A 15,634-nucleotide genomic window follows, 5' to 3' on the forward strand; every position below is an offset into this window, starting at 1 on the left:
ATGCGGAAGAATGCACTTTTAGAGACTATGCTGTGATGTTCAATGATAACACTTTATAGAAACTGCATGGATCTGATATCCCACACCTAGAAAAATCCCCTTAATTTTTGCGAACTTTATTAATGAAACACTGGTCTTCAGTGTCAGACAGTACAGTAGAGTAGGCTACCACAGCTGGTGATGATTTATTTTTTAAATCTTTTAAAGTAAACCTTTTCCATCTGCAAAGACTTTTCTCCCTCTGTTATGAATTCCCTCCAATGTATCCTACTCCATATTCTGTCTCTATAAAAGTATGTTTTTAACAATGTGCTGCTGTTGGGTTCTTGTAGCAGCATCGTCTCCTCTAATTGCCTGTCAGAATATGGACAATGGCAGAAAGGAGGCTGACCTGTACTTGCCATGCCCACAGGGAATGGATCCGAACACCGTTCCCTGAACATGACGCCTATCTCGACACCTTTGGACAGACACCCAGACAACAGGCAACTGTGGGATGGAGGATGACACAGATCTGTGGTCAGTGATACTCTAATGCGCTCTCTCTCTCTCTCTCTCTCCCAGTGCATTATCAATGCAATGTCCCTTCTATTTACATGTTATCGTCACTATCAGTCGTGTGGAAGGTTAACCTCTTTAATATGTCCCAGAATTACCTTGGTTTCAGGATTCAAATTCAAAAACAGCAAAAGTAGCAGATCTACAAGCTAAAAAAACGGCGCTTCGCGGCATGTTTCATGCTTGCTGATCTGCTACTTTTTGTGTGACGCTGTGATGATCAAGTAAGAGTAGGCCATTCATTTTTACGGAAAAAAACCCCAAAAACAAAAAAAGTTTAAATATAACAATAATAAGAGGTTTCTGCCTGCCAGAGAGTCTCTTCTTTGTCAAAATTCACCAGAGACTGAGCAAGATGTCCTCATGTCTGTGGTAAAAAATCCCCCTCCTCGTTCTCAGGCTTTTAATCTCTGCTCTTCTTGGCCTGTGGGTGCAAAGACACAGCTGGGAGTTTTCACCATCATCAGCTCTCTTGTAGAGAAGAGAGCAAAATTGTTACTTTTTTTTTTCTTGATCAGCATTTAAATTTCCTTCCTCATTAATCTGTGACCTAAACAGCTGTTTTTCCTCAGTGTTCTTTCAGCAGCAGCAGCCTGTTCGCTTTAAGGCTTAAAGCGAATAGGCTCTCTTTTGTCTGTTTTAGACTGTTTAGGGGAATGCTGATGTGGGTAAATGCTGTTTCAATGAAGCCATTATAGCATCTATTTATTATTCAAAAGTTAGAAAAATATTGATAAAGAAAGACTAAACACTTCTGTTTAGTATGAATTCCAAACCATTACTTTATCCATATGAACCCTTTGTGTCCCTAATCTGGGGTGAACATTCAGCAAAAATAGCAGAATGTACAAGTCCACAACAACACATGGCGTTGTTGTGAGCTTGTACATTGGCTAGTTTCTGTGTAGAGATTTGGTGTAGACTGAGGGGGAAAAAAAGGAGTGGACCAAGTATAGACCCCTGGGGGGCTTCGGTAAACATAACAGTTTAAGTGGTTATGTCATGCATACTAAGCAGTCTTAAAAATAAATGCATGGGTATTTTAGGCATTTTGTCAACACCGACAGTAAAGAGAACGTAGTGATGGCAAGGGACATTATGTTGTTGTTCACAGTCACAGACTTATGCTTAAAGAACAGGGCAACAGACTGTTTTAAATGCTGGAAATGCAAATGATGTGGAAAACCAGAATCTGGCTATATGTTAATAATTTGGCATTCTCACAAACATGTTATACATACTGTACATTTTGGAAAGCTGTGTTTTTGAACAGCTAAATCTGTCTGCCCCCAAAGTTCAGAAAACATTGAACAGTGAATAACAGTTTTTGTCAGGTGTGGAAGGAGGCCGTGGAAGTGTACCATGGTAAACTCACACAAGCTCTGTGTAAACAAAATAAATACAAGAATACTTGAACACAAGAATACTTATATCTGTCAGGCACACGTGGAAAGGACTCAGGATGCAGACACAGACACGGTTTTAATTCACAAAATCAGGCAAGGGGTAGGCAAAAATCAAAAACAGTGGAATGCAAAGGGCGAATCCAAGGGCAGTCAGCGAGGGCAGAAGTACCGGCAAGGGCTTGACAAAATCGTGGTCTAGAAAAAGCAAAACAGATATCAGAAGGGCAAAAACGTGAGCAAGGCTTGAAATGTGCTAGGGTGCTTGGAATATCACAAGACAATCTGGCAAGGATTGCAGAGAAACTGGGGCTTAAATACTGTGGGCATGATTGCAGGTGGTTCAGCCACACCCACACACCCACTCAGACCGTCACAGTATCAATAATATATACATTTAATGTCACACTTAACACTGTTAACAGTTGAGGTACTTGTAGAGCATTGCAAGTATATCTCAACTCTCCTCTCCCTCACTGAACTACAGTAATTGTTTATTTCAAAAGCAACTTTTGTCTAGATATGGACTAGTAATTTAAATATCTGATACCTTATATGTTGCCCTACCTTTACCTGCAGTGTAGTAGGAGATTCATTGATTTGTGAGACTTTTACCTTTGTTGAAAGGTAAGCATAGTACTGAAATACTGAAAACATATTCTTCATAATAAGCCCAACATGAACGAGCTTAAAGGTTGTCAGGCATTCGCTGTCTTTTACATGTGCACTATCGTGATAAGAGGGATACATTACCCACTGGCACCACACTGTTACAATCTTTAAAATGCAGTTTTTCTATTATTAGTATCTGCATTAGATAATCCAAATAATGAAAATGTATGACTGCATGCATAATGTATTCCCTCTACTATCCTCATTCACGCATTATGTCATAGTTCTGACACATTGATGTCTATTCTATTATATCTCTTTTGACCCCAGGTGAAATAACTCATTATGTAAGGACACTGACATGACAGTGCATTAAGCCATGGTCATTTGCCCTCCCATGTCATGCTTCAAGTACTCTTTACGACCTCCACTAAAAATCTACGTGGTAACTTTATTATGAAAGTAAATCTACAGTCTCAAAGTTACACGAAAGACAAAAATCACCACAAGCCACATCGACTGTTGTTAGGGAAATGTTTTATTTTTTTTCTAGTATACTTTTCCATTTAATGTTTTCATGTGAGATATTTCAAATATCTTGGAGTCACATTTGTATATTAATCATATGTAATTATTCACGACTAGATGATTCCTATGGATCACCTTTCACAGTGTGCACAAGGCAAACTGCACAGCAGATGAACCTTTTTGCATTGTTTGGATGCTCAATTTCTGGTTTACAGCATCTTGACACTGGTTGTCCTGTGTTATTAACCCAGTCCTGAGCAAGTTGAGGTTGCATTATAAACCGTTATATAGTCGATTTCTCTGTAGTGCAAATGTATCTGAGCCTCAAAAACAAAAAAAAACGGTTGCTGCCAAAAAGCCAGTTCACCGTTTTGAGTGATATTATAATCCTTTATCAGTTTGTAATATCGAGGTAGTTTGCCTCCATTCCTGGAATCTAATTTATTCACTAAATGTCATAATAAATTAACTAATTATTGGCTATTGCTTAGGTCTCATTGCATGTTGGAGAACATACCATGATGACACTCTACTTTGTAGAGTTGTGTAGAGTTCATGATCTCTGAAACATTGTCTTTCCAGAAAAAGATTCCCTGGTGTCCACTTTGAAGAGTTTCACTTTTGGACATAATTAAATCTACAAATCCACAGTTAGATGAACATCCATGTCCAAATAGATTCTCAACACCCAAATGATTGTTCATGGCTTTCTGAAGATGCTGGAAAATAGCATAGTATTCCCAGTGAAGTTCAAGCGACTACCGTTTCGTTTTTTGGATCCCACATGTGACCCACATCTCCTATAATCCATGTAAATGGATTCCACTCTCCACTTCCACTCTCTCTCTCTGTGGATTACAGATAACCTTACTTTTTCTTACTTTTTACTTTTTTCTTCCTTTCATCCTTTATTTTCTTCTCCTGCTCTTCCTTTTCCTGTTCCAGCTTCTGCTTCTCCTTCTTCTTCTCCTGCTTGTCTTCTTTATACTTCCAGATGGGAGGCTCCAGGAAGCCCTTTTGCTTGTTCTTGTTCTTTTTCTCCTTCTTCGGCGTCGGGTCCTCAGCACATGTAAACTCGAGCCTGGGGATACGGCTGGAGGGGAAGACAACGTTCTTCCGGGACATGAAGCCTCCTCTAGGAGCCACACTCTCCTGCTGCTGGCAGCAGGAGACCAGAGACACAGAGGCGTGGCTCACAGAACTCTCCTCCAACTCCTTGGCGCTGTGCTTTGCCATTAGCTCGGGAACGGCCAGTCTGCGCCTGCCGATCTCCGGGGGGCTTGTCGGACAGAGCGGATGGCAGCCGGTGGCCACCAGGGGGCTGTGGACGCTCGAGGTGATTCGTACCATGTGGTCGAACACGCCGTTGTCTTCGGGGTCGTGAGGTAGCGTGAAGCAGAACGTGTTTTTGATGCACTGGCCGATCTTCTGGGTGGCCGATTTGGTGGCAGTGGCTTTGGCAACCAGATGCTTCAGGTCAGGCCACTCTGGAACGTAGCCATCGCAGAACTGCAGGGCGATAGGATGCGCTTGCATGCGCCGCATCCTATTCAGAGTTTCGTATCTTCCTGTCTTAAGGCACCACTCCTTCATGTCTCTCCCTCGGACGTGGTCCATAGCTTTTATGTCTGCACCTGGACATGAAATATGAAGAACAAAAAAGAAAATAAGGAATAAAAGAATATTCCTTGATGTACTGTAAATCTGAACTCGGTTGATGCCACTTATCCAATTAAACCAAACCCTATCCCTAAACTTATTTGCCATTTTTTACTATTTTAAAACATTTTAAAATAGTTCAAATATCTGATCTACAAGCTCACAACGTGTCGATGTAGATTACCTAGTTGAAATATTTTTAAATGTTTTAAAATAGTAAAAATGGCAAATAAGTTTAGGGGTCAGGGGTTGGGCTGGGTATAGTTGGGATTTTAAAAATAATAGGTCAAATTATTATTTAACAAAAAGTTTTATCCCTATTTATTGCCTTAGTCAATTTAAGACATGTAATGAATAGAGTAACATATTATCCTTTATTCAACCGTATGTTGAGGATAAGAGTGAGAATAAGAGTGACAATAACACATTTTGACAATAACAATCTGACGGTGCCGTGTGCCGTGTCATTAGTCAGAAGGTTCCGAAATGACTATCCCTAACCTAAACATAACCGCAAGCATGGGAGCAGTGCATGTTCGCCAACCTTAATGCATGTTCGGACTAATGGGACTTCGGATCTATGGGCAGTTCCCAATCTGACTGAGGAGCACTGAAACACACACACACACACACACACACACACACACACACACACACACACACACACACACACACACACACACATACACACACACACACACACACACACACACACACACACACACACACACAAACTTTTTTTTATATCATTACGCCTATATTTAATGTATATTATGTGCGTGTGTACAATTCAAACTGTAAGATTGGTTATTGTCACGGACAGAAGTGATTCTTTTCCTTTTCCATGTCACGGACAGTGTGTGCGTGCATGCATTGGGAACTTGGGAGTGCAACTCTGTACAGCCGTGATGTACAGAGTGCCTTTGATGTGTCGGTGTGCACGGCCGTTCGCTGATCACTCAGCTACGTGCTGTTGTCTCACTGATTGACTGGCTGAAGCGCAAACATTATCCCCAAACGATTCCCCCACCCTCACGTCCCCCATCAATGCTGCGAGAGAGAGAGTGAGAGAGAGAGAGACGCTCGCAGCTACTCTACTCCTTACTTACAACAGTATTTCACCAGATTTTGCTGTTAAATAAATAATTAGCGCGTGACTGTGCAGTGTGCACGTCTGTAGGAACCGATAGTTGGAACCGAAATTAAATTATTGTAATGGGTATCCGGTACCCATGCATGTTCGGTTCGGTACCTGCTTGGTCCCGAGGTTCGGGACCCACCCCTAGTCAGGGGTGGCGCAAGATATGGCCCTAGATTTCACCTTAAGTAGCATCGATACAGCAACATGACTTATTGTGAGCTTGTAGACCTGCTATTTTCACTTAAGCAATATTACACGAGAGGGTGTGGGTTAACGTGATTATTGCCACGACAGGGATGCAGTGAGGAACGAGACGAAGTCGAGTTCCGCAAGCATCACTGAAGTGGCAATAATCACGTTAACCCACACCCTCGAGTGTAATATTGCAATTATACAACAGTTACCCTTAAAACTAAGAAAATCGCTGAAAGAATATATTTTTTTAATGACAGATGTAGTCACTACGACCACAAATGTCCCAAGAAACTAGCTAGCCTAGCCACCGAGTTTGCTAGCGCTCTGGGAGAACAGAGCAGCTGAATTCTTTGTTTTGATTAGGTGGTGAATGGTGCTGGTTTAACCCACGGCTAGAAGGCTGTTTCAACCAATCAGATTGCTTCCTTGAAACGACCTGTGGTATAATGAATGTTAACCCACAGAATAGGGATGCTAGGGTTCATGTGGATAGAGATGAATTCAAACCTTCTTTCACAGCATAGTAAAATAGGATTGTTATTGTTAGGATTGTTGGGTGAAAACAACATACCGGTACTGAACCAGCCCAGACTATGTCTACTCTGGAGCCACAATGTTCTGCTTTACAGTATGTGTTTGTTTGCTTGTAAATTGTTTAACAGCAGCGCTTATCGGATATCTGGGACTCAATCATGTCTAATTCAGAGCAATCAAGGCTCTGGATATACTAAGGAAACGACACACAAATCTATACACACAGCTTGTTAGCTTTGGCTTTACTGGCTTATGATGTAATAATTACAATTACAATTTAGGCATTTAGCAGATGCTATTTCTTGAATACTATAGGACCACAATGGAAGTCCTCAGAACTTTTTTGTGTTATCCTTTTAGCCTATGTTTTACTGTACCTCTGTGCTGTTTTACTTTTTTTTACTTTTCTTTGTAGTCCAACATCAGTGTTTTTAGTCTGCAACTAGGCAGCAACTAGGAGCCAATGGAGGGAGCGGAAAAGGGGGGACATAAGGCTAGATTGCGGTGATGACCTGTTTGCAGTCCCACACAATTGAAACAAGAATAGGAAAGAGCTACCAATCCCTTCAACCGGACTGGGGCAAGATTGTTTGTTTTTTGAGTTTTGAGTTTTTACTTGCATTTGCAATATTTGGAATGTAGGTTCATGAACCTGGTTGGTATCGGCGATGGCGAGTATACCAGTCTAGTAGTCTACTCTATGCCGACCCTATACGACATAATGTATCACATGATGATATGTCTGTCATTTACAGCAGGGGTCCCCAACGTTTCTATTTCCACGGACCGGCTGACAGTTCATAAAATGTTCGCGGAACGGCATGGCTGGGGGGTTGGGTGGGTGAGGGTGCGTTGCGGTCATGCATCATCGTACCAAAACAGTTGACTGGCCTCAAGTAGCCTACCCGCTGCTATATAATTGTATCACAACATAATGTTATATCATTGTCATTGACAGTATCATTGATCCTGGTGACGCACGGTTATAGATTAACGGTCGGGAAAACTTGGGATTCCCTTCTCGCACCAGTGGGACATGCCCCGTTTACCAGCACAGGTACACGTACCAGTGGTTGGGAACCTCTGATTTACAGTAATACATTATTTAGTATTATTTTGAGTGCTTCAGTTAATGCAGCAGTCTGCACTCTGCAGGGACCTTTTCTGTACTATTTACATTTAGTCGTAGTACTCGATCAGTGGTTCGCAACCTTTTTCAATTTCAAGGCCCCCCATAACTCCCAGAGTTACAGACCTGTACTGTAATGGTCCATTTCTAACTCCCACAAGGAACCCAGAGAGACCGTGGACCCCACTTTGAGAACCACTGTCCAAGATTGTTTTCCGGTACGTCTCTAATAAAAATATCTGATTACAATCTGGTTAGGCCAAAAATCAGATATGGTCTCTGCCACCTTGAGCACTTACCATGCATTAGCAGGGCAGACATGCATTCTTCACGGCCCTGTAGCCCGGCCTTGATGAGTGCTGTCATCCCACGGGGATCTCTCACCTCCATGTCCACCTCAGGGTAGTAGTTGAGGAGGTAGTTTAGAATGGTGATGAATCCTGAGTTGGGGGGAAATGATCCATGCTTTAGCTCAGCTGACTGGAATTGGTTTGGTGAGCTAGATATTATGTGATTATGTGGGGGTATAGATCAGTACTTCCCAAACAATGTGCGAGGCCCATTTTTGTGTCGTGGACCTATTTTTATGGGTTGCTGCTAGTGTATATTATTTCTTCATTATTTCAAAATATTATAAAAATATCAAATCTATTTTCAAAAGAATTTCAGAAAGAAAAAAATCCACAAAGAATAAAAAAGAAAAAAATATATATATACGAAATATATAGTCAAAAAAAAGCTGTTCACTATTAACTAGTGCTTAATTCATAATGGATTATTTTATATGTTTGATTGGTTCCTGGGAAGAATTGTGTATCTTTCGGGTCACAGCTGAAAAGTTTTGGGAACCAATGATGTGGTTAGTAGATTGTAACGTACCAGCCTGGGCAGCGATCATCAGGGCAGTGTTGCCATCATTGTCCTGGTGGTTGATGTCTATGAATGGACACGTGTGAAGCCCGTCGACGATGTCTACGAAGCCCTTGCCCACTGACACCATCAGGCCATTCTGATTGAGAGAAAGTTAGAAACTAAACAAGACCTTCATGATGAGGCTACAGTGCACTATTGTTATAGCGGATTCAAATGGACTGCATTTATTGACCGTGGACTTCATAATGAATTTTTATTTTATTTTTGATGCCCAGCTTTGAGTGTTTGTGTAAACACGAACACAAAAAATGAGATCATGTATGATGATAAGAGCGCCCCTTATTTCACATGGGTGTGGTTTTATTTTACAAACCAATGTCTCCCCCACCTCATGTTGTGGAGTTGGGAAGAAACTTGAACCAAATGATCACATTTCACAAGAGGACATTTATTGGCCCAAAACCAACACTTTGGTTGTTTAACTTCTGTTGTTTCTTTGTCCAACGTTTTTTCCATTTCTTTTCTGTTACTGTGAGGAAAGCTTTCACTGAAAATAGCAGATCGACAAGCATAACTTAATAAATGTGTTGGAGGGAGAGGGATGGGAATCAGGGAGAACCTTGTGTGTGTGTGTGTGTGTGTGTGTGTGTGTGTGTGTGTGTGTGTGTGTGTGTGTGTGTGTGTGTGTGTGTGTGTGTGTGTGTGTGTGTGTGTGTGTGTGTGTGTGTGTGTGTGTGTGTGTGTGTGTGTGTGTGTGTGTGTGTGTGTGCGTGCGTGCACTGGACAGGAGATCAAGCTGAGACATGAACTCAGTCTGGCGCCCTCCAGTGGAGGGAACTGGGGTTGTTTCTTAATAGTACATACTACTAGTCTCTCCCAGTAAGTTCCATTCCCTGCTGAGGGCAGTACAGTACAGGCACCCTGACCAACATGAAGGAGCTGCTAGTACAGCAACACGGACACAACACAGCTGATTGTGTTTGTTGGGGCGTCTGGCCAAGCCAGAGGCGCCGCGGGGAATATGGAGGCATAGGAGCACTTTACCAGACGCCTCCCCATCTGGATGTCCAGGCCAGGGATATGTCATTGTGACCTCAATATTTGAAAGAACAAAAACTGCCCATGGGGATATTATCTTAACCACTTAAGCTTTCTAAACATCCTTGTTCGACACAGTGAAAACAACCCCTCCACAAGATCACATGTTTCACTGCAATAGCATAGTGAGCTTGTAGATTGACTATTTTCTCAAATTGTTCTATTCTTCCCAAAATAGGTTAAATCAGGGTTAATGTGGTTTAAAAAAATTATATATTTTTTTTGGGGGGGGGTTTCTGCCCTTATTTGGGTACAGTAAGCTGACGGGAATTGGGGGAGAGGGATGGGGAGTGTCACGCAGCAAAGGCCGTCGGGAACGGGAATCGAACCCACGATACACTGTCAGGATTATCAGCCTAGGTGCCCGGACCGCTAGGCAGACCCAGGCCTACATAGACTTTTAAATGTAATTGTTAACTGTGACATTATCAAACATAAATATATATAAAAAATCACACCCGTGTGAACTGAGTGGTGTAATATAGCCTGTCTGACGTAATGAAATCATGTCTGACGTAATGAAGTCACACCCGGGTGAACAGGGTGAGCATAGCAACCATGCTCATTTTTTCTGCACTAACAAAGCCAGTTGTAGGAGTGGTTTACACCACTCAAAAACATCAGTCAACATGTGTTTAAATTAGTCTGACCAGAAGCGCCAATGAAACGCATCCCCACCGACTATTACAAAACAATGACCAGAGGGGGGATGTAGTAGTTCAATAAAATGCAGAATGTCAGTGTAGTTTCTCACCCTGCCATTGATGTCCAGCTCCATGGCCTCTGCCTTGGTGACGCCTCTCTCCAGGAACCTGCGCAGGCTTGAGGCTTCATTCCTGATGCAGGCCTCGTACAGGGTATTAGCCGTGCCCGCAACCCTCTCTAACCGTTCATAGTCGGGCAACACGGAGTCCTCTGAAAGCACGCTCCCCGAGTCGGAGTCATCCAGCGAGTTGTCGTCGTCGTCGTCGTAGGACGGGCCGGCGCCCAGTACGGGGTCATGGCGTGCGGTCGCCATGGGGCCTCCCCCCCCTCTCCCTGGCCAGAGATCACACCTGCTGGGAGACGGGACTCCTGCCACGCCCCAACCGCATCCTGCTGGCTCTCTGTAGAGACACCTGTGTCATCACTGACACAATGTGTGAACAACCAAGAAAGCAGAGATCAGGTTTCAGTCACAGAAACATCAGTCACATAAAGTCATGGGAAAACATTTGATTGTTGTTGCGCACGCGATGACCTAATCTTATCCACCCATGGGCCATATTCCTTTTATGAATAGAAAAAAAAGTGTTTTTTCCTTTTATCCTAAAAGAATATTACGCTCATCTAGGGATGAGCAGCTAACCATCAAAGTAACATAGTGGCTGACTCTGAGGTCAGCATTTTAAATAGACCATGGTGACTATAAGAGGATGAGGCAGCCTGCCTGTCAATGGGGCTGATCTGAGCAACTATGATTGACGGGTTAGGTTATAGGTAAGCCCATTATGCAACAGGGGGAGAGAAGAAGTGCACTCTACCTCAAGAATGATTTTCACGATAACTGATAACCGTTCATTTTTCATTAGATTAAAAAGTTTAGTCTATGGAAATTCTATGAATGAAGTGTTTGTGTGTGAAATAGCTGGCTGAGTGTAATGGGCTGAGAGAGGCCATATGGTGCTGCCTGGTAGCACTGGGAGGCCAGGCTGGTTAGAGCATCTGTTGTGGTATTATTTAACCATTACACAAGTCTGCAGTTGTGTGCAATTCACATGTTTGCATTGTCTGTATATACAGCACAATGTGTTATAAAATAGGACTTCAGCAAACATTTCAAGTCGCATAAACCTGCAGTGATCCATTACTAAGGAAGGAAATTGTGTTCCAAGGAATGGCTAAATGTTGTGATTCTTGGTTTGATCTCATGCATCTCAGTCTTTGCAGACTGGAGAGAGACAGGGAGAGAGGGAAAGCGTGCGCGTGTGCGTGTGTGCGTGTGTGTGTGTGTGTGTGTGTGTAAGGAAAAACATTCTCTAGCAGAGCAACATAAATGGATATGTCCCGTGAGGGCATGAGGCCTTCAGGTCCCAAACTGCCCTTAACCACCACTCGGTGGACAAAAAACACACATAATCACATTGTCTAGTATTGGCTTAAAGCGGCTCTATGTAACTAGCCCCTCCAACTAGGCCCTCCAAAGTCTGGCTTTCAGAAATGACGTATGTGGCAGCAAAGTATTTGATTGATTGAAGTATTTATTAACAGTTTGGAGAATTACAGTACATTTCAAGTACAACTCGATACATAAAAGCATTACACTTGTTTACAATAGGGTCCACCATGTTCAATTCATCAGAACATTTAGAGACGTACAAATATACACTTCTATATAGCCAAAAACAGGAAATCATCATAGAGGAGGTAAAAAGGGAAAAAACATATACAGTGAGGGGAAAAAGGGGTAGGTGGGGGATTCAGATTTTACGGGGGCCAGTTTTCAATTGCAGACGTCCATAGGTGCCCTTTGAGAGCGGTTTTGAAGGAGTCAAGGGATTCGCACATCTGGTTTGATATCAATAATAAAGCTTATCTGATGGAACGTTGGATTCTACCTGGCGGAACGTTCCGTCACGAGCAGTTCATTGGTTAATGAGGTAGGGCGTTCCACATTTTGGTGGCATAGGAGCTACATGAATTTAGTCCCTTGTTTGTGCCGAATCTGGGTTGCACATGGTTTGTTGAACTCTCTCTGGTGTTGTGGGTGTGGACTTCGTTGACATTAAGGAAGTATTTAGACAGGTACATGGGTATCTTGGTAGTGTATCGAATCTTGTGGACCAGACCCATTGCAAGATCTATGGACCTTTAATGTTCACTAACATGTTATAAGCAGTGGCAGCCACAGTGGACACCCCTCACTTCACACAAGTCTGACTTTTAATGAACTGGAGCAGTGCCCGTTGGACACTGGCCTACTTGGAACGATTTAAGCTGGAAATGCATGCCCCACCCAGTTATTATGTCTGTCTATTTTATGCCCATATATGGAGTTATTTGTCAGGCATGTCCAAATATGGAGTCTATGCAGATGTCAGAACACCATTGTGATGTCAGAACAGGCCAGCTCCATATATGGAGATCTAGGGGTGATCAGGTGTGATCAGTTGGCTAATTTGGGCCCTGTCCAGAGCTTGGGCAGAGGCTTTTGTGCTGGTTCTGTACAAGTAAATTAATACATGATAACCCTTACACAGTAGTAGCTTTTTCATATTTTCTATTATTTTGCATATTTTCCTACACAATGCCTCATTTGCATATTTAAAAATGGAGGTGGAAAAGGGGCCACAGAGACTTGGTGCATTTTTAGATAGAAGATAGATGAAATGTAATTTTGTCCAATCTGTACAGTAGAGTTAATACAATATAACTTATACATTGGGGTGGTTGTATTTTGTCTCCCTGCTCTTCTATTGAGACATTTAAATTGTGTCAAAGGTCATGTCTCACGTGTCAAAGGTCATGTCTCACGTGTCAAAGGTCATGTCTCACGTGTCAAAGGTCATGTCTCACCTAGAAACAGGACCTGACACGAATCTTGACCTGAAGGTCAAGATTCAGTTATCCCCTGAGCAAGCAGCCACTACATATAGGCTAGTGCAGCTTTTACAACCACTCAGTGGACAAAAGAACACCCATAATCACATTGTAGCATTGACAAAGCATTGTCTATGAATTGGACACCTACAGTACTTCACTACATACATACCTACCTGGAGTCATTGCAACTGTTATGATTTCAATGTTCTACCCCTTTAATCCCACAAAGATTTTTTCATTCCAGCGTGTTCCTTTCAGAAGAATGCAGATTGCTATCTCATAAACTGCTCCCCCCCCCCCCCCCCCCCCTCCTCCTGTTGCACAAACATGCAAGACTCCTTCGCTTTTAGTCTGCCATTGTTCCGTGCACTCCCACTGAGCAACATCAGACAACTATCTGAGCTCGGGGCAACTTCCTCTCTCTGAACTCAGAAGTATCAAGAGTATACGCTCTCTGTGGTGCATCTCTAAGGTATATGTGTGGGCCCAAGTTACACATTTACAAACACAACAGAATTGTATGCTACCAGGGTGAATGCCCACCAGCGAGAACACAGGATGACATCTAAGTAAAGACTGTAATGTGTCATCATTAGAATTAAACACCACCCATGCCACCAGTATCTCACCCTGGAAAGGTAGGAGTGCATTCAGGGGGTTGTCCTCTTCTCTCCCTTTTTCCTCTTCTCTCCCTTTTTCCTCTTCCTTTTTCTTTCTTTCTTTTCTTAAAAATAAATCCCAGTCTTGGAGGTTAAAGCATCAGTGTGTGATTGTTGGTCATCCTCTTCTCTCCTGCGCTCGTAGTAGAAACTGGCTACGTTCCCAAAGCTGATCCCCACTCTTGCTTGCCCCCTCCCTCCATTCTCTCCTCCTGGCCACTTAGGCTGCCAGATCGGCCCGCAATCCTCCCAGGTCCCAACATAGACGCCTAGCTGCTTCCTAAGTCAGGCAGCATGCTCTGTACCTCTCATCCCGATTACAGGAGATTTGAGGATTAAAGAGGCATAGCCAGCAGCCAGCATTGCGCTCCTTGCAGTCTGTTGATGTAGTCTTTACTGATCTCTCTCTCTGCGTGTCTCTTTCTCTCGCTTTCTCTTTCTCTCTGCTTCTGTCTTACTTCTGTATCATCATAGCTGTCCATCCCCAATTCTCTCTCGTGCTCTGTCCATCCCCAATTCTCTCTCGCGCTCTATCTTTTGCTTTCTGTTTCGCCATCTGTTCTGTTGTTGTGTCAGAACAAGTCTGTCCAAAGATGAGCGCTGTGATTGATTCACACGAGATATGGGTCCACTCCACAATCTGTTGTGGGAACAAGGGCCTCCTGTCCCGTCTGTGGCTGAATAGTATAGTGTTTGTGTGACTAAAGCCTTGACTTTGTTTTCCATGGAAAATACATTTGCAGGGACAACAAACAACAAACCCTGCTGTTACAGTAACACTAAGCCTTGACGCACACATCTATATTCTCATGCTTGAAAACATGTGTGCACAACACAGTGCAAACGCACACAGTACTCACACACAAGACACTGCACACAAACAGAAGTAGCATGCTTACATGACAGAATCGACCAAGAATACTCTGGAGTGTGCCTAGTGAACAGCTCTGGAAGAGTTCATAATGAGAGGCATGTTTGTGTTACTTTCAGTGTTATATAATACCTCATGTCCATTAAGGGGAAGTGTCCTGCCCCCCTGTGACTAAATGGAGAACAACAGTTCAGTCAGACAACTCACGAATAGATTTACCAATATTTATTACAGAATGAGTAATGAGTGTGCATATGATATTTGACTTGGCGTTCGGCTCTGCTGGATTTCTCCCTGCTCGGCAAGATTAAGCAACAACATAAAACATTAAGAGCAGGGAGATAGATATACAATAACCCCCCATGGGGAACATAAATAGCAGAGCCCACCGGTGGTGCTGGGGTGGAGGTGGGAAAAAACATCACATACAACCAGGGACCATATGCAGAGGAAGGCAGGAAGAGCATGCAGACTGGTGAGCTTAAGTAGCCCGCCCAATTGGTCAGCTGACTGCCGCATCGGCGAATGACGTGAGGGACTTTCACACACTGTACACCCACATAGTAATGCAGCATGTTAACCCCTTGAGTATAGTATGCACCTTTGAGCATGGCATGAACCCCCTTGAGGTTGTCTGAATGAACTAACTCCGCAAGCTACGTCTCATTAGTTGCAGATGTGTGTCTTGCGCTCTGATAGTAGGCTATAGTTACAAGTCAGTGTCTTACACGTTTGAAAATAGCAATGGCCAGGTATAGTATCTGGAGACGATCTGAGCCTGTTTAAAAACAC

At 43.0% G+C, this 15,634-nt stretch overlaps 1 protein-coding gene across 1 annotated transcript; it reads right to left on the minus strand.

The window, feature by feature from the left end:
• Positions 1-3,897: 3,897 nt before the first annotated feature.
• On the minus strand, positions 3,898-13,980 carry ankrd33aa (ankyrin repeat domain 33Aa). Its single transcript, XM_079518266.1, has 5 exons — positions 13,942-13,980; positions 10,485-10,859; positions 8,639-8,768; positions 8,059-8,199; positions 3,898-4,735 (listed from the first exon to the last, which is right to left on the minus strand). Exons 2-5 carry the CDS (start codon positions 10,746-10,748, stop codon positions 3,969-3,971), a joined length of 1,302 nt encoding a protein of 433 aa, XP_079374392.1. The 5' UTR covers positions 10,749-10,859; positions 13,942-13,980; the 3' UTR covers positions 3,898-3,968.
• Positions 13,981-15,634: the final 1,654 nt, after the last annotated feature.

The sequence above is a fragment of the Electrona antarctica genome (assembly GCF_951216825.1).
Source record: "Electrona antarctica genome assembly, chromosome: 2".
Lineage (NCBI taxonomy): Eukaryota > Metazoa > Chordata > Actinopteri > Myctophiformes > Myctophidae > Electrona > Electrona antarctica.

Bases quoted from the DNA above. Each gene is read 5' to 3' on its own strand.
- ankrd33aa (XM_079518266.1), bottom strand. From the start codon at position 10,748: ATGGCGACCGCACGCCATGACCCCGTACTGGGCGCCGGCCCGTCCTAC. The intron at 8,200-8,638 runs GTACGTTACAAT...CCCCCAACTCAG, and splicing joins GATGATCGCTGCCCAGGCTG to GATTCATCACCATTCTAAAC. The intron at 4,736-8,058 runs GTAAGTGCTCAA...TTTCATGTCCAG, and splicing joins GTCTGCCCTGCTAATGCATG to GTGCAGACATAAAAGCTATG.